General features: G+C 39.9%; 1 protein-coding gene across 3 annotated transcripts in view; it reads left to right on the top strand.

Annotated features, from left to right (window-relative positions):
• The window catches only part of FHDC1 (FH2 domain containing 1), a 35,097-nt gene extending 11,961 nt beyond the window's left edge, over nt 1-23,136 (top strand). The window contains exons 4-12 of one of the 3 annotated variants that reach the window (XM_014890698.2): nt 255-357; nt 6,995-7,080; nt 7,159-7,259; nt 9,891-9,961; nt 10,079-10,186; nt 11,105-11,175; nt 13,498-13,615; nt 15,852-16,016; nt 19,089-23,136. In XM_014890698.2, the coding sequence (XP_014746184.2) occupies nt 255-357; nt 6,995-7,080; nt 7,159-7,259; nt 9,891-9,961; nt 10,079-10,186; nt 11,105-11,175; nt 13,498-13,615; nt 15,852-16,016; nt 19,089-21,134 (2,869 nt within the window). In that variant the 3' untranslated portion in view covers nt 21,135-23,136. The remainder of the gene's footprint in view (nt 1-254; nt 358-6,994; nt 7,081-7,158; nt 7,260-9,890; nt 9,962-10,078; nt 10,187-11,104; nt 11,176-13,497; nt 13,616-15,851; nt 16,017-19,088) is intronic. The other 2 variants (XM_088163728.1, XM_088163729.1) reach the window with 2 other exon arrangements.
• Nucleotides 23,137-27,309: the final 4,173 nt, after the last annotated feature.

The following is a 27,309-nucleotide window of genomic DNA, read 5'->3' as shown; positions in this document are numbered from 1 at the left end:
TCCTCTCTTTATAAACAATTAGAAAGGGGCAACGTGAGCAACTTTTTCCAAGAGCAAGCTGTTTCATTGCTGATAATGTTGCCCTTTGGTAAAGGCATCACTGAAAATGGTGTCAAAGCAGTGCTGCTGTGGACACTGATGCATCCACAACCTCTTCGTAACTCTGTTGAGTAGCCCAGGCATGCTTTTTTCAATCTATGTAACTCTTCACCCTGCAAGTGTTAGAAATACGTGTGCTCAATTGTTTTTTCAAGGTCTGCCGAATCCATCATTGAAGATATTTATCATGGAAGAAGTCAGCCTTATGGTTCTGAACTGCTACATGAATTTCTTAAATTATTACCAGAAGGAGAGGAGGTAAATAATGGTATTATGTGGAACTTATTTTTTGTAGAGTTCTGTTGACTGGGATTCCAACATGAAGCTCTGTAAAAGAGGCATCTCAACTCCTTCCTGAGGCTAGGGAACAAGGAGCCACTGAGTGAAAATGTTTAACTTTCATTTGACTTGTGGTTTTGAGGTTGCAGTGTAGTCATTCCCTTCACATCAAGTAATTTCACCTGCTTTTAAGGAGTTGATAAGACATCTTTTGTTTTTATGATATCCCTGTTGTCCCATAAACAGCAGGACCTCGAACCTTCTGTGTGCAGACAACTGCTCTTGGGAGGTCAGAAAATTCAGATTCAAAGTATATTCTAAGCAAACAAATTTCACTTCTTTGGCACCTGCCTCATGCTTTCCCATTGCAGTGCCTGTGTGTTGAATATTGGTAGTCCTGTGCTACTGTCTTTTTGCCTTCTGGTTCACTTCCTGCTTGGTACATCTGGGTCTCTTCCTGGGCCTGGTCACTGGGTTTCAATAGGCCAGAAAGGCACCTCCAATGTGCAGCACCCATGGAATTTGCTAACATGGCTTAGTGCTCAAAGGAGATGTGTTAGAAGGCACAGAATTACCAGCAGTACCTTCTCAATGCTCCTGTAATTACCATATGACCAGCATCCAATCTCAGCTTTCTCCCCTCCTAGTCCCAAACTTCAAGTCTATTAACATGATTAAAGAGATGAAGCTTTATTGACTGACCTGGGAGCCCTGCTTAATGATGTACAGTTCCTTGCCTGCTCACTATTGGCACTGACCCATTCGTAGGTACTTGAGAGAAATGTAAACCCCAAACCTGACAAAATTAGCGTTGGAATTGTTTGAGTGCTTCACATCAAGGTGAGTGACTGAAACTTGGGAAATTGCTAAGGTCCACATACAGATCAACAGATACTTCTGTTCTCCTAAAGACCTGTTTTGTTGTTTTAAGAGTTGATAATTACTCTGAGCAGAGACTTAAGCACTCAGATCCTGAAAGGTTAGTAGCTATTCAGTTACCTGGGCAGACTGTCTTGGTGTAATCATGGGTGAGCTTCTGCAGTTCCTCTTTGTATGCTCTTTGCATCAGCTCAGGTATTTAGTCACATTAGCCTGTATGCGCAGGTTTCTTGCAAGTTGGAATGAGTGCCTTCTGTAGGCCTGTGTTCAGCACCAGTAACTGTCCTTTGAGATGTGTTCTGCTTTTTCTTTTCTGTTTTACCATAAATTCTTAGCTCTGTTAAAGTGAAAGAGGAGTGCCATTCCTGGTCATAGCTGTAGAAGGGGCAACTCTGTTGAAACCATTTTGTTTCTTCTTTTTTACCAAGAGGTTTGCAGTTTATCTAGCGTGAATAAGCACTAGTTTGTACTCCAATTGTATCTTATCTAGAAGTGTTGTGATATCCAGTCACATTACCTGAATGTGTCCCATGTCTCTTGTTTGACATTTGTGAACATATTTTAGATCGGTTCAGTTCATAGTATCTCAGGCACTGGATGGTATTCCGGCTGGTATTCCGGCTTTGTTAAAATGGAGGCTAGGTACTTGGGCTGACAAATACATTTAACATCTGTTGTCTTCAAAATTATTCTATTTGCAGTATTGTCATGTGACAACTCTATTTGCATGCAGAAATAGGTAGCAGTATTCTAATTGTCTAGCTGTTTTCTATGGAAAATCCTAACAGCTATCAAAGCTGTGGGGATTTTTGCATGTAAACGGCAAATACTGACTCCTTACTGAATGTTTTTCTCAAACTGAATAAGACTATTATTGAAATATTGGCACTGCTGTAAGTCTTTCCTACAACTTAAAACATTTGGGTGTTTTCAAATGTTTAATTTGAAAAACTTGATAAATACTTGCAGGCGGCCGGGATGGAGCTTGCTGCAAGGCTCCACTCAACGTTTTGTTCAGGGCCATCTGTGGGTGTGTGGCCTGGCCACTATACAGTGGTTAGAAAAAAGGCCAAGCAAATTTATTAAAATTCTGAACATATAAACAAGTAGGATAAGATCACTGATTTTGTTTAAGCCTTCTTAGAAGTCCTACTGTTTGTACCATACTTGCTTATCAGTTTTGTAAGGAGAAAGAAACACCTATCTGGAATCTCCTCTGCTTCATCCCTTTTTTTTCAGATAGGTTCTTTTCCAGGGAACCTTGACTGAAGCAGTGGTCTTCTATGCTATATCACTTCTGAAAAGATTCCTAGTTGTTTCTGTATGATACCCTGCAGAAATGGCTGACAGCTTTTATTTACTGGCATCCCTACTAGAGCATAGAAGATGATTTTGGCTACTTTTATGTGCATATTATTGCACTCTTCAACAGGCCCAGACTTGCAAAAGTTGAGAGAGTCCAGTGTTTAACAAGCTAGAATAGCCAGAATTTGTACTTTAAATACATACAGAAGAGAGCATATCATACTGGTCATCAGCTCACCCACACACATGCACACCCAGGTTATCAACACAATGTCTTAAATTTCTTTATAATGTTTCAGGCCTGTCCTTCCCTTATGTGCTCTGACCTCAGAGTACATCAGGATGACCCTGGTCATCCATCACCTTCTTTATTGGAACTGTTTCTGTCAGCTCTACCCTTTTCAAACCCTATCTGTAGTTAAATGCCCCCTCCTTTCCTCAGCCAGTGCATTATAGGGTTGACCATCCTTCAGAGCTTTCATCTCCTTTTCCTTTTTTGCCCTTCATGATTAGTGGCAGGTTTGTCTCCCTTTCTTTTTATTGTTTGCTGATAGTGGTTTGCCACTGCCCTGGGTTGTGCCCCATCGTGCCTCACTGCCTCATACATCTGTTGGTTACCCACATGCCCTTGTAGCATGTAGGATTCCACTGTGATATTTTCTGGGGCAGTGGTATTTTTTAACTCTCTTTTTCGTTAATGCCCTGAATATTTGCAGTGCTCTGGAGATACTTAATAATAATGATAATAATAATAATAATAATAATAATAATAATAATAATACAAAAATCCCAACAAACCCACAGAGAGAATGTTCCTCTTTGTCAAAGATCCTGCATAGCTACAAGATCCTGCAAGGTACCTGTTTTATGCCATAAAATAAAATCCCACTAGGAGTGCTACTGGTAGCTTAAAAATTGCCAATAACTTGAATGCACTAGCTTTTGTGTCTGCCAGGTATAATGGCATACTTGCAATGGGCATCTCTTCTGCAATTGTTCACAAATCAAATCAAATCAAAGATCAGGCTTTCTGTGTTTCATAACTGTTCTTAAAATTAAGCAAATTATATATGTGAGAACCTTGTGTGTCTAAAATCAGATTTAGTGTGCATGGGCATGTATGGACAGTGCAAATGCCTATTCCATATACAAATATAATGAAAAATTAAATTAGTAACTTGGCACCCAATTTGAGTAATGCAGAACTGAGCATACAATGTAATTATGCGCTCTTGAATATATACATTACACTGCCACATCTCAGTGCATGGCTGCCTACTCTTGTGGAAAAGTTCTGTTGTGCTTCAAGAGATAAGGCCAAAATTGATAGGGTTATTCATTACGATTTTATAATTAACCACATTTTTAGTTCTCTTGTGTTCTCAATCTATCTACTATATCTGTTAACGTGATTAATAGTGAACATTGTTGTCAATCTCCATGGTTTCTTTGCAGCTCCTAGCTGCAATTGGTATTTGAATTTGACCCCAACTTCTGGGGGCCATCAGAGAATCTCTTTTCTTCCAGAATACTTGGACAACATGGCAGCAGAGAGTAGAGGGAGTCCCATGGGACTTTGAATAGTCTCCCTTGGAATGTGTAATGACAAACATACAAAATGTGTTCCAGTAATTTTTTAGTTTTGGGATTCAGAAGTTGATTTTTTAAAGTTTATTGTAGTGTTGATAAAGTCAAATAACTTTTTTTTCCTTCATGGTGAGAATTTTTAAATTATGAAAATTTTCATAAAAAAGGAAACACAGAATAATTTGCGTCCTATCTTTACCTTAGCTATTTCCCAGGCTATTAACTGTTTTATGGCCAAGTTAACAGATGATTTAGTCTTCTATATGTAAAAGTTAAGACACATATGGAGAACCAGGCTGTGTTTGCGGAATTCCAGGGCGAGAAGGACTTTATAACTCTATTGTGTTCCTGTTTTGTGTTTTTGTGGAATGGGTTGCTGTTCTCCACCATCCTTGGGTTTTGGGCTTCTTGGGTGAGCTGCCTTGATGCTTCTTACAAAGGTATTTTGGGATATCTAAGGAGAAGACAATGGGGGTTAAGGTGATTGATATAGGCTGGAAAAAGTGTAACCGGGTGGTGAGCACATCTTTGTTTCAAGTCTGATTACATAGACTTTCTTCTGGGTTGACTATTGCCTAAAGCCTTTTGCATAATGACATTCATATCCCATCAGAAGGCAGCCTTGTAAATGTCTTCTGTTGTGCATGTTTAGGAATGTTCCTCCTCTGAATTGATTCTGGGATTTAGTACTCACTCGTATGACTCCAGGCATTTTTCCTAGTAGGGTAGAGGAAAGAGGATTTCATCCAGTGCATGTAAAACTAAAATTCCACATAGGAAACACTGATTGCTACTTACTATTGAAAGCATATTTAAATATAGTACTGGTAGCATGAATAAGTTAATATTCCTGTGAGTGTCTCAGGATCTTTTGTTTTTCACTTTTGGTGCATGTAAGTCTTCAAATTGTATCTTCCTATAATTAACCTGTGGCTTATATGATACGATTTTGGTGAGGTGTTTTTTTTTTTTTTGGTGGGCTGCTTTTCTTTCTTTACTCTCTTTCTCCCATGTCTGAATGCCTGCATCTTTTTCAGTCGAACTCTGATATTTGCAAGATACTAAAATGAGGTTGGAGAATTTGCAGGCTTTTGTTTTTTAGGTTGCAGAGCGCTATTTTTGGGAAGCTAGGTTAAAGAATACCTTTCAAGACTAAGATAGTATACTATCTCTCATTCCTCTCTTAATCATGTAGAAAAAGCGTTTGTTTTGGGTTTCTTTCTTGCTCATTTAACACCTTGGAATTATCAAGAAGAATTATCTTAGAATGTCAAGTCTGGTCTTTCCTGTTTTTTTGTGGGCAGACTTCTTGAATTACTCAGTAAATTAGGAGTTTTCTCAGGCCTAAAAAATAGGTATGCTGTTTATCTTTAGAAGGAGCTTTTGTCTGAGTATCTTGAGTTTGGGATGGCAGTGTTAGGAAATGAAGCTAGATAGCCTGAATAAAATTGCTCTCAGATTAGACGTCTCTTTTTGTTAGGTTTTTTCCTGTTCATTTGTTTGTTGATGTGTTTTTAAATTTGAAAATGAATTCTTTTACATTCTCTGTATAACTTGTATTTTTCTCTTTCTTAATGTGTTCTCAAGATTTCTATTTTTTTATGGTGTGGAAAAACTGAGAATAAAGCAGAAAAAAGCTGTTAAAAGAATCCTGGTTTGACATACTTTATTTTTTTTCTGCTACAGATCAGTTACTTTTTACTGTCAAAGCAGAAAAATAACTGAAGTGATTAAATTGTAGGCTGATTCTTAAAAAAAGACCTGTGGATATCTTGCTAAATCATGGCAGTGAGGTAACTGTTGATGCCCTTGTGTAGTGTCCCTCTGTCCAATAGCTTAATATCCTTTCTAAAACTGAAAACCATCTGTGTAAATGTAATTGTGAATGGGCTTTAAGTATGATGTTACACAAAGGAAAGATGATGGGCTGGTGTGTAAATCAGTGGAAACATACAGCGTCTGCTGAGTATGAACTTGTTGGTTGAATGACGAAATAGTGTAACTGAGAGTGAGCTCTGCTTTTGGACACAGTTGCTGTGTTGGAAGATGTGGAAGAAATTCCAGTTACACTTAAACATATGTGCTGCATTTTTCAGTTCTTCTGTATAAACAAATAGTAAGTATGTGGGTGGATCAGTGGCTTGCAAATCATGCAAATATATGGACTTTGGTGGAGCTGGGAAGGAAGATTGGCAAAATTAATGCAGTGGTATTTCCTTTGCATATAAATGGTGTCATCAGAGTACTGAGAGCACTGACAACAGATTGCTTAAAATGCAAGATTGCATTTATTTTTAAAATATTTCATATGAATGAAAAAATTCAAATGTAAGATCATGAAGTTTACCACTTAAGAGCATTTTAGGGGAAATGGTTGAAGCAAGTATCTTGAAAAAACACCCATAAGTTTAGCTGCATTGTGCCAGTAAGATCTAGGTAGTCCTATGCTGGGTATTCTGAAAACCATTAAACTATGCCCAAGTGTATATCACAGTTGTTGAAGAGTTGAGGGCCATTTTTCAGATAATCGTCAGTATTCTAAACATAGTGATGAAAACAACAATGGATCAGAAGTCAAAATCACCAGTCAGAATGGTGGCATCATGGTTTTTGTTGTTGACTGTAACTAGTTTTTTGGGAGAAGAATGACACTGTTTTTAAAATTTTTTTGTGGTTGGGGTGTGTGGAAATTACAGGATCTTGGGACAGTGAAGCCATTCAGTCACTGGTGGACTTTCCAATGCCTTAATTTAAATTTGCTGCTTTTCAAGGTGTTGTCTTTCGAAGTCAAGTTAATCTTGATCTTTGATAAAATTCTTTGCTAGTGTTTATTTCTCTTTTCTAGGTAAAGAAATTAAAAGCCTTTGATGGAGATGTATCAAAACTGTCTCAAGCTGATTCCTTCATGTATTTACTAATCCAGGTGCCAAAGTAAGGCGATAGTTGGTTTGTTCTGTTTGTAAATGTTCTTTTTTGACTGTCGGTTCTAAACCTGTTTGTGTACTCCAGCTATGCTCTTAGGATTGAAGCCATGGTGTTGGAGAGGGAGTTCTCACCCTCCTGTGCTTCTCTACAGGATGACATGAAAATTATAAGACGAGCAACAAAAGGTAATTAAGTATGTTGGGACATGCCTAATACTCTTTGTTTTTGTTAGCATGTTAATTAGTCTGCATTACAAAGACCAGAGCTTGAATTTCAGGTACCTTAGCTATTAAAAGGAGGCTAACACCCCTCTGACAAATGCAGAGTGTGCATTTGTAGAGTGCTTGGTGGATCTTTGCTTCCAAAATCAAAAATCTCGAGACTCTAGGTACACTAGCAACAAATTCATGTTCAAAGCCTATATGTAGATTATCCTAAACTGACAGAAGCAAAAGTGTCTATGACCAAATTAGGATATCATCTTTTGAATACAGTTTGCTCATTCCTGCACTGCTCTCCCTCTGATGGAATGTGGTTGTTACACCTCTCTGCTTATTCTTTCAGGGATCCATAGAAAAAATTACTGTTTTCTAATAAAGCCACTTTCTTTTGAGATGGCAGTATTGATAGGTTAAAATCTTTATTGTAGAGGATACTGTTGCTATTCCTGGGTTTTCTGTTTTTATTCTCTGTGTTTCTCTACAGACCTGTTTTGCTCTTTACAGTTCTCAGGTTTTGAACTGCTGCAGATAGCTATTTGTTGGGTAATATAGTGTCTTCTACTCTGCAGGAAAATAGTTGATTTCTTGATTTCAGTTAAATATTAATGCTGACCCTTTACAGTATCTTGAGTGTCTCTTTGTCCTGTTCCTAATATAAAATTCCTATTTCATGTTGGAAATTTTTTGACAGGCTACTAGATCACTGCTTAGACTGCTTCTAGTGTTATAAAAAGGTACAGTAAGTAAAATATTCAACTATAAGTGCTGGTAATTAGAATAGTCCTTTCAAGTGAAAGCAAAGGGGAAAAAATGCATTTTCCCACCAGTGGGGATTGAACTTGTCATTGACTCAGGAAAGCATGTAGTATCTTAGGATTAGGTCTGAGTTTGGCCTTTTATTAGGATCTCTTTTAAATCATTGTTCTTTGTGTTTTGAGCAACAGACATGTGTGAGGGAATATGTTATGTATAAAAGCAGCAATGCCTTAATGTCCTTCATGTCCTTCACCCAAGACATATGTAAACTGGTGAATTAATTCCCTTCAGAGAGGAAGACACTTTGGCCACCAGCTCCTGCATCAGGCCTTCCCTGTGTTTAGTCCACTTTGTCATGTGCTCTTCTCCATTTGGTCCTTCCACTTCAAGGTTTGCTGATAGCCTGAAGTTGTTTAGGAATTATGTCTCCTTTTCTATTGCTGTCTCCTAGGTTTCTTTCCTATAATTAAACCGAGAGAATATTTACTTGAATTTTAATGCTGATAGTCACTAAGAGTTAGGATGATCTAAACAGCCTGGTGGATTCTCTTCTAGCCTGCAAATGGATGTATGTCACAGTGACACGGAGCCGGCTCTTACTATGTGAAGTCTTTAGAAGTTGCCTTCTCCTCTTGGCCTTGTGAAATTTGCTATTCTCTTATTTATTCTCTCCTCCCTCTTCCTCGTTGCTTCCCCACCTTCGATCTAGCTTGTTAGATCAAAGGTTATTTAATTATTTCTATGTTTTTGGCTGCCAGTATTGAAATACAAATGTGTAAGGGCTGTGGGCTTCCAGAATGATTGATTACTGTATTGTGTTGAGAAGCTGAATGCAGGATAAATTATAGAATGTGGACTTGGAACCAAAATAGTTTTAAAAAGTATCTACACTGCAATCAAAAGGATTCCACCTTTTATTTTGTTCATTAGTATAACATATAGTACCTCACATTAAAACCAGCTCATGGCAATTTTCTTGCCATATGGGTAATTGCAAATTCGGGGTTGCTTGGTTTGCTGTGCCATAACTCTTTATTAACTCTTTACAGTTTTGAATTTTCACGTCTTATTTCTAAGGCAGTCCCTCTGGTGCACATATATTGCTTTTTGCATGTATGTTGTTTTTTGCTCGCATGTGGCTGGGTAAGAAGATGCACAGTAGTGTTGTATCTGAATTCATACATTTTGCAAAGGAATGAACATATGTACAAAACAGGCTTGTGTGATGGGAAAACTTTAAAAGGCAGTTTTATTTAATTTAACTCTTTGTCACACTGAATATAACTTTGTGCTAAATCGTCTTTGATATGACAAGTTAAACAGATGCTGCTCTGAGTTGGTGATCATACAGAAATAAAATGATGATTCATAATGGGAGTGGGATAAACAAGGAAAATTTAAACATTGCCTGTTATCTTTTCAGGCCTTATGGCCAAGTCTCCTAAAAAAAGAGTAATTGTTCAAAAGCCCAATCCTGGCAGATGGCAAATGAATCTTGCAGGGATCACCCTGGAATAATTAGTAGGTGGTGAGGATACTTAACCCCTTGCATGAGACACTTCACACATTTTTGGATTAGACCCCAAATGTTTCCTTAGCTGCTGGAGGTTGCCTTGGAAATACCACACTTGCTAAGTTAAAGTCTGAACATACACTTGAGGTTTGTCAGTTGTGCTTGTGAATTGGAATTATAGTTATCTTTCCCATGACCTCTTCTGTTTATTGTAGTTTCTTGTCAAATGTAAAAAAAAAAACAACCTGGAGATGAAGAGGAGCTTGGTAACTGACTATATTTCTAAACAAACAATTGTTAGACAGCAATTTTGTTGTTCCTTACAGAGTTAATGACTTGTGAGGAGCTGCATTCTATATTGCACTTGGTCCTTCAGGCTGGGAATATTATGAATGCGGTAAGTGACATCCCAAAGGGAGATGGTTGATGGACCATACTTCCTTGTTAGTACTGCAGTGCTCTGATGTCCTGCCTCAGCTTCTTATTTGTTCTTCTGCAAATTGTTTATTTTTAGGGAGGTTATGCTGGCAATGCTGTTGGATTTAAACTCTCGTCACTGCTCAAGCTGGCAGACACAAAAGCAAACAAACCCGGGATGAGTCTGCTGCATTTTGTTGCTCTGGTATAGAAAATCTATTTTGCTGGTATAAGCAACTTCTACAAATATAGGTTCTTAATTGATAGACAATAAAAGGGACAATATGCCTGCAAAAAAAAAGCAACTTTCTCACAGCTTTGATCTAGTCTTCACCTTTCTTCTCCTGCCGCAAAATTGACCAAAAATTACCTCTACCTGGTCTTCCCATCCAGAATCCCATGGAAAGCTTAAGTTTTTATATCATATAGAAACTTGCCTTCATGAAACTTCTTCATTGTAGATTTTCTCTTATTGTCCCAAATTTTCACACTGTGGAAGTGGCTTGTTCTGATAAAAATTCTCTCAGTGGTCCCATTGAATCTTTTGAGCAGCCTTGATAGCTTTTTTTCTCCCTTGACGACTGATATGTTTCGTTTTAAAAGCCGCTGTGATGTTTTAAAGCTACTGCAGACATTTTCAAGCTATTTTTCCTTCCTTTCAAACTTTTTGATTATAGAAGGGAGAGAATTTAAATGCATCTATATGGCTTTGGTTATCTGTGTACAAACTGGCTTGACAGATTTCCAGCCAGCAAACTATAGGGTATAAATTGATGTTTGTGCAGGAAGAATTGTATTTGCTCAAACAATGGAATCAGTAAGTTGTTCTTTCCCTGACCTTCCTTATTAATACATCTGGCTTGTGTTCACTGGCAGAAGCAGCTATTATTTTACACTGCAAAGTGGAAGCTGTTGTTTAAATCTCCAGTTGTGATTCCTGCTTTTCTTTAAGTGGTGTCCTCCATTCAGCTGTGTTAGGATTGAATGGGAAGAAAAACAGTGCAGGAGAGAAACCTTTAAGTGCCCTCACAGAAGCTTTAGAACTGCCAGACTTAGGGATTTTGGCATGGTGGTGGAATGTTAATAGATTGTGTTTGTTTTGGTTTTGTTCTGTTTGTTTCAGGAAGCCCAAAAGAAAGATGCTGCTCTTCTCAACTTTTCAGAAAAAATTAGGAGTGTTCATGATGCCGCCAGGTGAGTTAAAAGAAAACTGAAAACTTATGACCGGAATTTCAGTTTTCTCATTTGTGGAGCAATGAGCCTTATTCAGGAAAGTCTTGGCACAAAAACAGATCTTTACAAATATTTACTGTAACTTTGAGGTCTTCATTTCCATTTACTAGCAGAAATATGCCTGCAATGTGCCTTCAGGTATGAGGGTTTTTTGTTACATGACCTCCATAGGTTTTTGGTAATTCTGTCTCTGTCAAATACATGTACCTGTTTATTATTTTAAAGGGATTGAACTAAAAGCATGATACTGTTTTTCCTTAAAACAGTTTTCGTCAGTCTCTGAGCAGGCTACAATACTTTTCCACATCTGGTACCAGGGGCAGGTGCTGGCCCTGGCTTCACTTTGATACTTTTTGAGGTTCCATTTGCTGTCTTGGTTGGAAAATCTGAAGAGTTTGTGGCTCTGCATTTTTTCAGCTTAAAGTCTTAAGCTACATAATTTTAAACTGAAGCTGATTTGTACCTCAATAATTGTACTTAATTTTGTGAGACAGTGTGATCTAAATCTGAAACCTGGGAGCTAGCAATGCTTAAGTTCTGTTCCCAGTTTTGCTACTTCCTTACTCTTGAGCTTAGGGCAATCTATTTACATTCTTTTCCCAGCTGCAAAATGGATCCAGTTTCTTAGATCTGATTGAGGGTTAAGTAATGTCTGCAAAAGACAGAAATCTTCTGAGGAAAGGAGTGGCCATGGAGTTAATCAGAAAATTTTTAGGAGACCACCCGTGTGGCTCTGCCATCCAACCCACACACCTTTTTGGCAGTTTGCCATGTGGCCTGCTGGGGAATTTAGCTTTCCTCAGCATCCAAGCCCTTTGGCAAGGAGGAAAGGAGCAGGTAGAATCCCAAAATTTGGTGATACTTATTTTCTAACCACTTTGTTCTTTGATCACATTCTTTTAATGCTGAAAATCTTTTGTTGTAATTCATGCTAAAATCTATTCAGAGAGTGCACTCTGTACATGAAAATGAAACAAAATTAAATATGTACCTCACCACTGAGCACGAGGAAGGTCTTTAGAAGCGAACTGTCATGTACAAGTTGCTCATAAATCCACCCAATTAGAGCATGTTAAAACAGCTACCGTTATCTTCTTAATTTTTTGTTGTCTTGCCTTCTTTATATGTAGGCCATCCTCGTCCTCCTTCACAGGCAGAAAAATGTAGCCTGTATTTTCTACTGCTTTTCTTAGCTGCAAAAACACCATGTTTTCCCCAAACAGGGAAATAAACTTTGCAGATGAAGTATGCAGAGAAAACTCAGCACACATTATATTTGTGTTTGTACTGACAAACATATGCGTGTGTCACCGTCTGCTGCCATGTGCGTTTCAATCAGGCTGCCACAGGTTTTCTTCAGCTTTAGTGTTTGAAAGTCATACTGCTGGTGAAACAACCTTAGGAGGAGCATGTGTACAGTTGTTAGTTCTTACCATTTAGCAAACTGTAGTGCTTCAATTCCTAGGCAAAAACTTAGTTCTCTTTTGAAGGAAATGCCATAGGTTTAGAAGCATTTACCCTTGAAGTGAATGGGAGATTTAGGTGGGAATTCCTGTTGTATGGAATGTGAGTCTCCCAGGAGAATGCTTAGATTACACCAGATCAGAGGTCTTTACTGTGATCCTCAGTTTCTGAGTTCCCTTTTCACAGCAGCAGCTTCACTGCTGGTATTTAGTAGAAGGAAGAAATATTATAACTGCGGGGTGGAGACTGTGTGGGTTGCATTGCTGTGATTGCTTAAAAGAATGTAACATGCAGCTTTGTGATGCCAGATGCTACTGCCAAAATCTGTAGTCCTGGCTGACGGTCTCTTGTGGACCCCTTTTTGGGGTAGATCCTGCACTCAAATAGTTGTGTAGTCAGCTGCACCAAGCAAAGGATCCATCTGGAACAAATTGGCTTTTCCCTAGGTTAATTTTTAGTTCACAGATATGGGTGGCCATATTGAAAATGTGTGCTAGGACAGGCACTAGGAGAGAAAAGGAACACCTGGGTAAAGGCAGGGCAGATTAACCTTTCTAAGGTTAGGTGGGTAGGACTGGCTGGAGTTAATAATGAAAACACACCCCATGGGAATCTTTTCAGGTTGCAAATAAGAAGAAATGTGCTTATCTTTCTCCTTATTTTCAGTGTCTATTCTGTAAAGATTTCCTAAACATGCAGGTCTTGTTTGATAGCCTGTTTGCACCTCATGTAAAGCATTCACTTCTGCAGCATGTCGTGGCTAAGCTGTGGACCACTCCTTCTCCTTTGATAAACATTCTCTGTATATGCTATTTTTAGGTTATCCATTGATAGTGTAGAAGCAGAGCTCCACTCACTGTCTGTCAAGACAAGATCTGTTAAAGACAGCATCCGACGAGACCCAAAACTCTTTCACCAGATGGAAAACTTTCTCCAGGTTTGTAGCATATCTGTGTTAATGTGTTACTGTCACCTGAATACAGCAGCATTCCTCAGCTGAATGTAATTTGTGTGGACCTGTTAAAAAACAGAAGCACTGTTTTAAAATGCTAGCCTGTCAGTTGTGCTAAGGTGTTCCAGCCTCATGCTGTTTGTCAAGTAAGAATGTTGGAAGGGCTATGTTTTTACAGGGAGGGATATTGAGTGTACAATGCCCAAGGCTTGTTAGGCAAGTGTGTTTAGCACATGAAAAATTACTGATGAAGATGAGTAATTAAAATATAAGACAATTTGGAGTGATCTCTGGTTTTGTACTTTGCAGCTGCCCAAAATATAATGTTTGCATGTTATGTTGTTTGAGAGCACATCAGTTTTAGCTGAGAGTGCATATGAATCTTGATTGCTGGGTGGCTGAAGAGATATTTTTAGAAGCTGGAAGGTTAAGGGACTCTCTTCTCTACTAATTTACCCTTAACACAGAGTCTCTTATTCAGACCCATACCATTATATCTGTGTGGGTTCTCCTTTTTTTATTTTATAAAGTACTGCAGTGACTTTACAGGCCTGGATGTATATAGCACTTAACCTTGGAAGCAGAGTTCTTGTTATTTTCTGAGTATGTGGTGATGCCTCAAGAAATACATATTATACTTCAATTAAATTATTTTTTTTTCTGTTTCACACTACAGGTAATTATTAAAAGTAAGAAGGCAGGTGTTGATCTAGAACTTAACCCGCCCTGATTTTTCAACTTGCAAATGTAGCTAATAGTCCCTGTAGTTTTTCAGGAGATGAAAAGCTGATGAGGAAAGGAGCAGGTTAAGATTGAAATACCTGTCCTCATTCACTCTGAATTGTTGGCTTTTATCCATTGCACCCAGACTCTTTAATGTTATGTTTTAACATGTTTGGGATTTTAAAAAATTTAATAGGTGGTTTTATTTAACACTACAACCTTGTTTAGACCACATTCCAAAAGAAATGTTGGGGAAAAATAGTTTTACAGATGCATACCTTACATAAACACTTCCAGATTTTGTTTCAAAATTACAGGTGATAACCAAGCTGATCTAAAAGTCAGCTTTAATTTTTTCACCCTTGTGAATAAAGTCCTGAAATATGTGGGTGAAACTATTCTTTGATGTATGCTTTTATCAGTTGTCCAGTTTATCTTCAGTCCAGGTTTTATTGCGGGGGGGTTTTTTCCCCTCTTTTTTCTTTTTTTTCTTAAGACTAGCAAGTCATATTTGTTCCTATCCTAGTGGTACAGTTTTCCAAGTAATTCCTGAAAGCAGGTTTGGATTAAGTGGTCACCAGTGCCTCCAGCTGCTTTTTCCCTCCCCAATGCTACATGATGAAAAATATTTAGGTGACTATGTGTTAGAGAAGAGATTTGTCTGAAAAATTAACTTTTCTTCTCAGGTTACTTTGAGCTACAGGTGGTGTCAGATGTGGGGTTGTGCAAGAATAGAAGTGGATAGCTGGTGATGCAGATAGAGGAGATGGAGCACCTGATCAAAGTGTTTTAAGCAGTTCTGTTGCTCAAAGTCTAGTCACAGCCTTATTCTCTTCCTCCTGAATCTTCATCACTGAACTACTCCCATCCTGTCTGTATTGCACTACGCTTAGGATTCAAAGTGCTACTTTATGGGAACATTTTCTGGATGTCTTAAAATACATGTATTTCCAGTGGTTCCTTACCTTTCAAGTATGAAAACCATTTTTGTTCTGATCTAGGATCACCTTAGGAAGGAATTGATTTTGTGATGTATATCCATGAATCCGTTCACATGTATTTTTGGAAATGTGGGGAGGAGGAATCAATCCTTTATGCCTAGTTGAATGTTAAAGGAGAAATGGGAAAATAGGGAATGAGGAGCTTTTAAGGAGCTCCCAAGAGGTCTGTCAGTGTTCTAGTACAGTCTTTGATTTTACTCATCTAAAAACTAAAGCTGTAAGTTTGTTCAAGGGTTTTTGAGCTATTTCCTGGTTTCGGTCCTAGTCACTAGAATGTACATTTTGATTGATCCATTTTTCCTGATCTTCTTTACTCAGTTTGCTGAAATTACATGTTTCCTTTTTTTAGTACAAGTTCTCCTTCAGAATGTTAATTTCCTGGGCTCTGTAACAACTTCTACGTTGGAACATGAATTTCATAAGTTCCTAATATATACATGACCTGTTGTGACTTTAATTTTTCTGTCTGGTTCGTGTGTGTATGGTTTTTGCTGCAGTTTGCTGTAAGGCATCTAAAGGAGCTTGAACACCAGAAAGGAGAATTGCAAAAAGAGGGAAGTGCTCTCATTGACTTTTTCTGTGAAGACAAAGAAACTATGAAGTTGGATGAATGTTTCCAGATATTTAGGGACTTCTGCATAAGATTCAACACAGCTGTTAAGGTAAGAGCACTGAATGAGGTTCTCACACTTTTGAAATTAATATTGACTTACATGAATTAAGTTGTTCTTTCTGCTTAAGGGGCATTTTGTATCTTGTAGTATTTGATCTATTTGCTCAAATGGCTACAGAAAACGGCACTCCTGGAAGCATTCCTTGCCAGAAGCCAGGTGGGAAATGGCCATTATGAGCAGCCCTGCTGCTCTGCATCTTCTGTTTCAGGCGAGTGAGACCACTGGGATGATACATCAGGTTGTTCATTGGCCTGCTTGTAAGTGGGCACTTGCCTTCTCTTTTGGTGAGGAGGCTGGTGACTGCTGAGCTGTGAGACAGATTGCATAGACTTCCTGACTACAGCTCACTGTTTAGGCCTTGGTCTGGCAGTGTTGGATCGTTGGAAATGCCTTGCGGTGTGGCACGCCATTCCTTTGATGTATCTGCCTGAATCCACATTAGCTCGGGCTCTCCACTGCCTTCCTTCATATGGCTAGAGGCACTTTACCAAGTAAAGTAAGGACTGTGTATTCTACTTTGTCCTTTCAAAGGATTTTTGTGGGTGAAAACTAAGAAGTGAAACAGGCCTATGGCAGCAAGATACCTTATCCCCAGTGTGAGCATTAATTTGCCAAGTACCCTGAATTGGTCCTAAATAATTCAGGAAATGTGCTAAGATGGAGGAGCATGAATTAAATAGCATGAATTAGTTGGATCAGTTGCCCGTTTGCAATCTGCATTTGACAGCACTTTGGATAAAAGCTTTGGTTCAGAAAGAAAAAAGTCTCGATTTGGAGCGAGCTGACAGGCTGTTCAGCTAATGTGCCTGTTGTACCGTTAGTTTACTTATCCTTTACCACCCAAGACAACACATAGTTACACAAGGGTGAATGAACATTGCACGAATGTATGAAACCAAATGGTGATACCCATTGCAGTCAGTTTAGCAAGAGGTGACTTCATCCATATATGTTCAAATATTGGGGATTGAGGATTTCATTCAGAGTCACATATTGCAAGTGGTTGTTGGATAGCTATGACTTTTGAGGTCCTCTCTGTAGTAAGCAGCTACACTCTAAAAAATGACGAATTAAACTCTTGCAAATTTTGAGATTTGCTTGCTAACTGTGGACGGTTGTTTCTACAAAATTAGCAGAACTATTTAGAATAAAAATGGCAGTTGTGACAAAAGAATGTGATGTGCAGACAGCACATCCAACAGTCTAAAAAGATGGCTTGTACCACAATGGCCATGTGCACATATTTCAAATGCTTAAACATTTTTTGCAATTTTTTTACATGTCTAACTATGTTCTTAAAATAAATTTTTCATCTGAGTAAAATCTCCTAAAACATGTTCTGGGTGAGGTTAAAATATTCTTTTTTTTATATGGAATATGTTATTCATATCTGCAACTATTTTTAACCATTTTTCTTCACAATCATATATTTAAAGTTGAGCTTTAGCATGTGGCAAGAATTCATTCTGTAATTCTTTCTTCTGTGAAAGAAAGCTTCCTGCCCAACATTTTTCCTGAAATGCAAGTTTTTTCTTTTTGCTTTCTTAGATGTTCAGGTTTCTTAGGTCTCTAATGTATCTTATCTTTCAGAGCCCAGTGTAGTGTCAAATCCACTTTAAAAGGTGTAGATTGATCCATTCATTGCAAAGCATTAGGCTTTTGTTTACTGAAAGCTTTCAGGTGACCTTTTCTAGTGGTGCAGCTCTTCTGTTGTCTCAACAGGATGATTAAGCTACACAGAGCTTTAGACAAATAAAGGTGTGATTTCTTTTTTTAAACAGTGTGTCATTGATTAGACGAGATTTAACAACATGCTGGAAAATCATGTAATTTTTTAATCTTCTGTCAAGACTAGCCTGTTCCTTCTTTTGCTACAGCTGTACTGGCTGCAGCAAGTGAAGTTCTTCAGAAAGTAACCCAGAAAGATCAACCAAAGGTGCAGTTATATTAAATCTGAAGCCTAGAGGTAACAGTTAAAATGCTGATATTCACAGTAAATCACTGCTAATTATTTTAGTAAAAAGGTGTTTACTGTATTTTCTTTCAAATTCAAACTACCTCTTCTTTGGCTTCCTGAACCAGAATCCCTCAGCTTAGCTGCCAAAATCTCCATCCTACCCTGGGCAATTTCTGTACTACAGTTGTCAGTTTTTGAAACGAACAATGATTATGAGATACAAAATTGGAGTGAGACATTGATGGTCCTTGAGTGGTGTCAGTTGATGTCTTAAGTATCGTGAGGCATTGTGTTAACCTTTCTATTTGCTTTTATATACAATTAAGCAATGCCTTTTTGCAAAATTTTCAGTATGTAATGTTAGAGGAAAGTAGCACTGTGTGGAAATTGGACTTGCTGAGGAATAATTGCAGCTTTAGTAAGGTGAGTTGGAAAAACCATGTTGGCTGTGTGCTGGTCAGACAAGTTTGTCTTAAAATATCAATGTAAATATTAGGTAGAGATTTACTCATCTGATAAAACTGCCACCATTAAACTTAGTGAGGACTTGATGCTCTCCACCTTACATCTGGAACTGTTTGGCTCAACCAAGGAGTTGTTGGGCACTGGAACAGCTCCCCAGAGAAGAGGTCACGGCATCAAGCCTGATAGAGTTCAAGAAGTGTTTGGACAAGGCTGTCAGGCACATAGTGTGACTCCTGGGGATGGTCCTATTCAGGACCAGTGGTTAAATTCAGTGATGCTGTGGGTCCCTTCCAACTCAGCATATACTGTAATTCTAAGATGTGACATCTGCATGGGTTTGATGGGTTGATTTGCTGGTCTTTGCAAGGTCCGGTGCATTTTTTTTGTGGATGCTGACCGGATGGATGTGTTATCTCATTAGTTGTGCAGGGAGCTGCTCTCCATAGGGTTAATGGTTGCAGGCTGTGCTTGCCATGGTGATTTCATGCATGTGTATGTATTGGAGGTTGGGAGTGGGTGATAGCAGTGAGAGCTAACTTTGATGGGAAGAAATAAAGGGAGAGAGGAAGGAGTGTGTCTTGTTCTTATGCATAGGACACTGTCCTCTGAGACATGTATTTGTGATTTTCCTCCTTCAGGAGAATAGGGAACGAGAGATCCAGGAACTTCATAGTCTGCAAAGGCGAAAGGAGCTGGAGGAGAAGCGTCGATCCTGGGCAGCTGGAGAGCTTGGGAGCTTTGGGCGGAGCAGCAGTGAAAATGATGTAGAGATGTTGGCCAAAAACAGACTTGGAGAATTTCTTCCCTTCTTACAGCAGAGGCCTCAAAGCCCTTTGTACAGAAACACAAATTCCAGGCGCTCTCGACTTTCTTTGGGGATGACTGCAGACAGGGAGTTGCAGAGTTTCCTGGAAATCTCAAAAGACGAGGATCCAAACAAGTTTAACAGCCTTCCCCGTGCAAACAACCGACAAGCAAGACCAAACATAGCCTGGACGGAATCCAAAGAAACAAGAGATCTCAACTTAAATACCTTGCACTTACACCAACAGTCTGAAATGGAAGTGAAAAGTGGTGGCCCTGTGCAGGTGCCTCCAGCTCAGCCCAGTCACCTCAGCAGCTCAGCTAGTCCTGGTGCCCATTACTCACAGAGGAGCACTGACTACAACTTGCACACTTCCAACGTGTCCTGCGAGGAGTCCACAGATATAAATGCTCTGGCCCTTGCAATTGAGGAGCATGAACTTGTGAAAGGGTTACATAAGTTTGATATTCAAGGAGCAAAGCCTGCAGAAGATGCACCTTTAATATATTTAGAGGATGCTGGCATGACAGACCTGGAGACTCTAGATGATCTAAGTTTTCATTCCCTGAGCACTGCCCATGATGAGCTGCCCCCAGCTTGCAGAAGCTCCAGAGAGGCCCACAACCATCAAGCCAAGGCAATGGGTTGCAAGAAAGAAGTTTTAGAGCCCAGCAGCAGCAGCAGCCCTATGTCTATGGATACAAGTGTTTCAGGAAGTAGGGAAGATAGGCCAGTGTGCTACATGTCAGATACCACGACTGATTGTTCTTTGACATTAGACTCTGAAGAGGGAAATGATTTTAAATCAGCAGGCAACGAAATAAGTGAGGGTGGCAAAGCATGCTCTTCTCGCAATGACGCTCAATACAAGGCTAGATCTTTCTTCTCAAACCTGAACTCCACCTCTGGCAAGGACCTGTCTCTTCACACTTCTGCCATTGATAAGGATGATGCCGATAGCAAACACACCCTTCCTAAAGAAAAACCCATAAAAAATAAAGATCTAGTAGGACAGAAAACAAACTCTATAAAAGATCGATCTCCAAGCTCCACAAAATCCAGTGGCACTCGCCCAGGCCACACAACTCCTTCCAGACCTGTCAGAACTTTGAATGCCTCTGAGAACGAAAGTATGAGGAAAGTGGTGCCTATTTCTCGGTCAAACAGGGCACCCAGTAGCATGAAAAAGCCAGAAGCCAAGCCAGCCCTTCGTGAAAGCAGTACAGTGGAAAGTCGGCTGTCTCATCGTAGCTCTGTCCGAGGCACAACAGACACACTGCCTAGAAGTCCCTACAGGCACAGCATGTCAGTAGAAGAGCCGAAGTTACGAAGGGGCACTGTCACTTCAAGCAGTGCTCATTTTGATAGGGACAGAGTCACTCTCAGGAAGCCAAGCTCTAAACCCATTAGGAATAATGTCAAATCAAAGACAGATGAAACAAAGATGTGTCGCTCTAGTGTAAAACCCCAGACCCCTGCAGATGACACCAAGGTTGCCACAGTCAGTATTCCCAAAGCACCAGCGGCTGTCCCTAACTTTGCGAGGAATACAGTGTCCTCTTCTTCAAAGCGTGCAAAAGTGGATCTATCCAGCTCATCCAGACCTCCACCCATCACAAGGTCTGTGTCCCAGAGGCTGCCTAAAGTGAAGCCAGCAGTGACTTCTGATGATCCAAATCCAAAGGAGAACAGCGTGAGTACCTTAAAGAGAGCAAGTAGTGCCAGAGTGGTTGGAAGAAGCATCCTGCAGGGAGAAGCTGTCAGCACGAAAGCAGAGTCTGCACCAAAGGAACAGGAAACAGTGGAAAAGGCATCTCTTAAACTGAAGGATGCAAACCAAACCACAATTAGTAAAATACTGAAGCCATTATTGAAATAAGGGAGAGGGATTTTTTAAACCTTGGAATTTGAACACTTGTCCAAGCACTGGATGTCTGTGTAGTGAAATTCCTTAAAACAGTAAACTTGCCAATACATGGCATCATGTGCTTACTGAAGTATGGCACACTGTTGGTAAAGGGCAAGTAGCTGTGTACTGGTCTAAATGCTTTTTTATGAATTTGAATGTATTTAAAGCTACTGTGATGGAATGTGAGCAGAACAGAAAATTTTTGCATTTGTGATTAAAAAAATTACCAGAAACCAAAACACTTTAACAAGTTTTAACTATGAGATGAAACACTTTGTGACAGAAAACATGGATTAAGGCCAGTTTTTTTTGTGTACATAAGATTCTTCCAAGGACTCAAGCCTTTGTGCTTGTTGGTTTCTTATTTGATGTCAAAATGAATCCTAAGGAACAGTACTGAAATTAACTTAGGTGATCGTACTTTGCATTGCTTTCAGTTCCTTGGATTCAGGAGCTCTTTTTTGCCTGTTGCAAAGTCCATTGCTGGCAATTGGACAGACTGGGAACTGCTGGCCAAAAAAATTATAAAATTGTGTGCTGTTTGTGGCGGTCTTTCACCCTGAAGAATTTATACCATGTTTGAATGTGTTATGTGTGTCTGGGGAAGGCTTTCTGCTGGGCAGGAGGCTTGTTCTCCAAGAATGTGGCAGCATTTTCTTGCATGCACAAGTGGATATGGCTGATGCTTCATTGGATAGCACAGCTGGAGGCTGCGCCTGTTGGAAGGGCCATTGGCATGACGACTACTCCTGACTTGTTTTGATCACAAGCAAAATGCCAGCTTTTGGTAATACAGAAGTGCCATATATTTATGATACATATCAGGATGTTTGCAGCTCAGCTCTTGAAGGCTGCAATGTAGTGCTGAGCACTTTCTTACCATTCCATGTTTCCACTGGTTTGTATACTGCCAAACTACTTGAATGTTGCAATGGCTCTGATTGAGCCATTAGTTTCCCTGCTCCTCATCCTGCTCCTCCACTCCTCCTTGTCAACAAGAATATCTGGCATGAAACACAGAGCTTATGCATGACAATGTTTTTGTAGAGTTCTTTGGTTGTTTCAAATGTGGTTTTTAATGTTTAAAGACTGTAAAGGAATTAAACTAGCATTTGATAAGCTTTTTGCAAAGTAAAAACACTCCTTTTTTTCCTGCAGATACAGATTTTAACTTCTGTCAGAGTAAGATATAGAGAATGAGGGAAAACTCATTCGGCATGCTATGCATCTTCCCAAGAGAAATGTATTTAGGTGGGGAAAGTGCTGTTCTCCTAAGCTATTTACTTAAAGAACTGACTTTTATTCACTTATTAGTTAAGCCTCATTTAAGTATAAAATAAAAAAACAAAAGGGAAATCTCTTTGGACAAGTGGCATTGACATATTCGTGCTAGATCCGTTTGTCTGCTCTATCCCTCTGTGCTGGGAGAGCATAATTCAGTGAGAATGAGCTCACATGCTTCTCATGGGCTAGTATCACAAGAGCTAACTTTGAGGTTTGAATCAGGCAAGGGGCCTTTAGTTCCTCCCACATACCAGCCAGTCTAGATGCAGACATCATACCCAAACACCATAAAGTATTGCACAGGGCCTCTTGTTTGAGTCTATACCACAGGGAGAATTTATAGAGCCCACTTTCTTGCAAGGGCAAATATTTTGCTTTTTTGCTTTTTGGATAAGCTTTTTGGGTGCTGCCTCCATTGTGGGTTAGATACAAGAGCATCTCCCTTCTTATTTGTATCTGTGTGGATGTATGCACAACTGCAAGAGCAGATGATTAACTTTTTTCCTTTTTTTCTTAAAGAAACCAACAAATTTTATTGGTAGCAAGCTTGAAAAATAATTTAAATGTATTTGGAACATGTAAATAAATTTCTATAAACCTGTGTAAAAGAAAACTGACTGTATTTAATGGAACATTTATACATTTCGGAGTAACTCGGTAGTTTAATAAAGTTCCCATTTACTGGGTATGAGGTTTGTACTTTCTCCTTCCTGTTACACTCTTGGCTTTGGACCTGGAGATCTCAAGCAACCAAGTCTAGATGGGTGACTGTGGGAAGGATTCTATAGCAGAAATCGTGGTTTTTGAAATCCTGGATTTGTTTTTATTGAGACATGCAGTTGAACTTCAGTTTCTGAACATTTCTGGGTTGGGATTTTCTGCACAGGTTTGGTTATAAAATGGAAGGCATTAGATGATAGATGCAGCACTTTGTGTGCGCACTGTATGTTGTGGCCAAGATTAATGTTCATGGCACTAACATGTCTGGATCTGTTTCTATCTTCATGCCTTTGAGCTTAGCACACTTTATCGAGAAATTCTGGTTTGCAACTCCCAGGACTGTAGAAATACAGAACAGCCTGTTTTGCAGGAGCAGGTGGTGACTTTTGCATTGCAGTTGTGAATTTTTCAGTTTTGTCCCATTCTCTCATATTTTTTTCCTTCTTTATTGCATACAAAAGAACATCTGTTTGGCTGAAAAAAAAGTGAAATCCAGCCAGCCTCCTTGTCCTCAGGGTACACTTCCTCCTCTCTGTTATGGAAGTTATTTCTGGACTGGAATTGCTGCTTTTTGCAAACTTGTTTAGTTCCTGACTTTTCTAGTTTAGTGAGTGTCTCTCCTGTTTGGAGTGGCACACACCTGCTGTCTGCCAGTGCTCAGTGATGGCTGCTGGTGGAATCTACATGGGAAAGTCCTTCGCCAGCAAAAGGTATGTCTCAAAAGTGTGTTTTTTAAACTTCATTTTTATGTCAAAAAGGGTTTATAATTACCAATTCATTATTTAAACTATCAGGTGTCAGAGACAGCAATGCCCTGTAGGTTAAATTTCCTATGTCATAGAATTTTCCTGAGGGCTAGCAGGGCACAGCACTGGCCTGGTTGCAGTTGGCTTTCAGGGAAGGACTGAGACCTTGTCTTCTGCTTTGTTCTACTGAATGGCTAATGCTTCTGGCTGTGACCAGGATGCCTCAATCTGCACTAGTCGATACTGAGGTTGCAGTGAAGTGGGGGAGCCCAGGGGACCATGACAGGAATCTGGAGCTGGTGAAGATTGAAGATAGAGGGAAGCTGTGGGAGTAAGAGGTGCTGATTCATACTTGGAGGAATTTAATATTTACATCTCATGTGGGAACTGCATACAAATGAGGGGCTTGGTGGATCCCTCATTACAACAGCTCATTAAGTTATCAAGAAATACAGAAAAGGTTCCCATCACACCTCCCACAGCGTACAAGCCTGGACTATGTCATTCAAAATAACCTGTCAGTATCTTTCTAATCTTAGGGTCCGTCTGTGTGGACGGATACAGACAGCCACACGCTGGCTCCTGCCTAACCCTTTCCGAGCCAGCTCCTTGCTGGAGGTGTTCTCTGGGCGCTGATCTCGAGCTTCCACCCCGGGGCTGTCACTGCACATCCTCCCGGGCTTGGTGCCTCCGGCTCGGCTGCACTGCTCCGCCACCACTGCTCAGAGCCCTGGCTACCCGCCCACAGCAAGGCCTGCCCACTGCTGCATGAGAGAAGATCCCTGTGAGAGAGGCCCTGCTAAACACTGCACCTTTCAGATTTGGCTTCACAATGTTTTCCATTAACTTGATACATGCTGTTTTACATCCTCCTGCTACCAGTGCCAGAGATAACTGCCTTGGGAACAGCTCACTACAGGTATTATTAACAGCTGCTGGAAACAAAGTTTGTTTTAGCCACCTCACTATCTAAATAGCCAAGAATATATTACTTTTTTATTACTTGTAAGCTGGTATTAAAAACTTTGTGGTGTTCTCCTGGTTGAAAGATGCATTCTGGAAATCTTGTATGCAAGTCTAAAAGAAAGTGACACTGAGGTGAAGGACGTGTGAAGGTGCTTGCCACAAGGCCTGTAATCAGCACCACCAGCATCAAATCCTTGCACTCAGAGAAAATTATTTCAAGTCAGTCGTTGTTCCTTGCCATATAATTGGATTTCCATGCCTTTTCAGCCTGAAGGCTAAGGTTGCAGGATAGGCATTGATTGCCTCATCTGGCAACTTGTTCTGACTAAAAAAAACCCCAAAAATCCTCAATCTGCAGCTGCTGATGCCCTAACTTTCATCATTGAAGCACTGGAGATATGAGCATGTTGACTTCAGTGGTGGCGTTTAGGGTGAAGTTGGCAGTGGCTGAGCAAATGCTCAGCAAGGATGGCCTTGTGTACATGGAGGGGAGAGTGTTACATGAGTTTCTGAGACCGTTCACAGCATCTGAAGCAGACAGACTCCCTTTGAACAGAGATGTGCCTCTTCTGCTTTTGTTCAGGTCTGAACAATAGCTCTTTGTTTGTCCTATTCTAACCTTTCTTGTTGGGGAGAGGAGGGGGGGAAAAAAAAAGCAAAAAACTTTGATGCTTCCTCGTGGGTCAAGTGGGGCAAAGATATAAACTCTACATACTTTGGGTTTTGTCTTTTTTAAGCAATAGGATTTTCACTCTTAAATAGAGATGTGAGTTTCAAATAACTCTCTGCTGCACAGGGGCAGCAGATATTTTCAGTGGCCGCAGTGATCCAGCAACAAAATAAGCATAAAAGCAAGAACTCTGTTTAGCTCCTGAGTACCTCACAGTGATTGTTTCTTTTTCTCTGAAAACAAACCCTAGCAACTGAACCCACACAATGTTCATTTGGGCACCCAAGAGGAGCTGTCTAGAAAATGCTTGATTCCACTTCTAAATAATTGTTTCCAATTCATTTTATTTCCCTTTATTCTCCAATTTCTTTGTAATTAGAAGTAAAAAGGTGACCTTCAAGAGACAGCAGTAAAGCGGGGCTGAGGGATACAAAGCTACTATCACCTTCAGTTCCCTGGTGCTTGCTCCTTATGGTCCTTTTCTGTAGTTTTGGGGAAACAGATTAATTGACTCTCTATGTGCATTTTTGGTAGTTTCTTCAGAAGAGTAGGATTTTACATCTTTCAGGTGGGCTAGCACAAGTTGTGGGAAGGAACTAAATATATATTTAAGGTGGGTATGTGCTCAATTGGTGTTAGGAATTACTGAAGCCCAGTAACTGGTGTGCTTTGTAGGGGAAAGTGCATAAGGAAGAAAGTGACAACAACAAATAGGCTCAAGTGGAGACAAGTGTTCAGGGCCCTTAGGGGTCCCTTTCTGTCTGCTGTTTCTGGCAACTCTAGGTTTAAACCACAGTCTTCAGGAGAAACAAGGATTCCCCTGTGCCTGACCACTGAATCACAGCAGAAAGTAATTGCCTGAGAACTGGAGTCGCTTGAGTTCTGGGCCTGAAAATAGGACACGTTGCTAACTTCATGTTTTGGTTTCTGGTATTTCTCATGCAGCATTTTAAACTGATTCAGACGTATTCCCTATGCAAAACTTTAATCCCTGTTATTAGGAAGAAAAATGGGTGTAAATGTGGTTCAGATTTTTTCCCCACCCTTTTACAGCTGTATTTGCCCCTTATATGTCCCATAACTGCTTTCTCCCACTTCTGTTTCCTCTTAATATAATCTTCCTCTTAAATTCCTCTTAAATTTTCCATCATCCTTCTCATAATCTTATTTTCACATGGCAGGCTTTCTGTACTCTTCCATTTGTTTCATCCTGCATTCTCTCTGTTTCTTGATTCCAGTGGCTGTTCTGCTCCATCGCTTTCTTTTTTCTGCCTGAGTCCTTCCCAAACGTCTGTCTGCAAAATCTGCAAACTGAGACTTTTTGCTGTCAGCTTCCAGTAAGGTGTGGGAATACAAGAACGAAATGAACTCAGGTTTTTAAGGCTTACATGTCTGTATTTTGCAGCTTTGCCTTGTTACTGCAAGCGAGTCACTACGGGAGGCGGTTACTGAGAAGTGCACCTTTATGTCTTTTCTATGTGACCGTTGCTCACCCCCTAGGCTGAGCAGCTTATGAGAGAGCTGAGAATCTCAGCACATGGGGTGATTTTGCAGAGGTGGGTGAGGAAAGTTTGTTCAAATTAAGGTGTGACTAATTTAGCTTTGCAGTGTCTGAAAAGCCCCAATGAAAGACTGTCGATGACAGCTTCAAAAGCCATTTGGTGAAGTGATTTCTAACCCCACCCATAGTCTTGGTATGAAAGCAAATACATCTGTGCTGTCAGTTTGGTGCTGCTTCCCTGTGCACCAGAGCAAAATA

The sequence above is a fragment of the Sturnus vulgaris genome, chromosome 4 (assembly GCF_052056855.1).
Source record: "Sturnus vulgaris isolate bStuVul1 chromosome 4, bStuVul1.hap1, whole genome shotgun sequence".
NCBI classification, from domain to species: domain Eukaryota; kingdom Metazoa; phylum Chordata; class Aves; order Passeriformes; family Sturnidae; genus Sturnus; species Sturnus vulgaris.
Note: the sequence above shows the minus strand (reverse complement) of the source record. Positions and strands in the feature narration are given on the sequence as shown.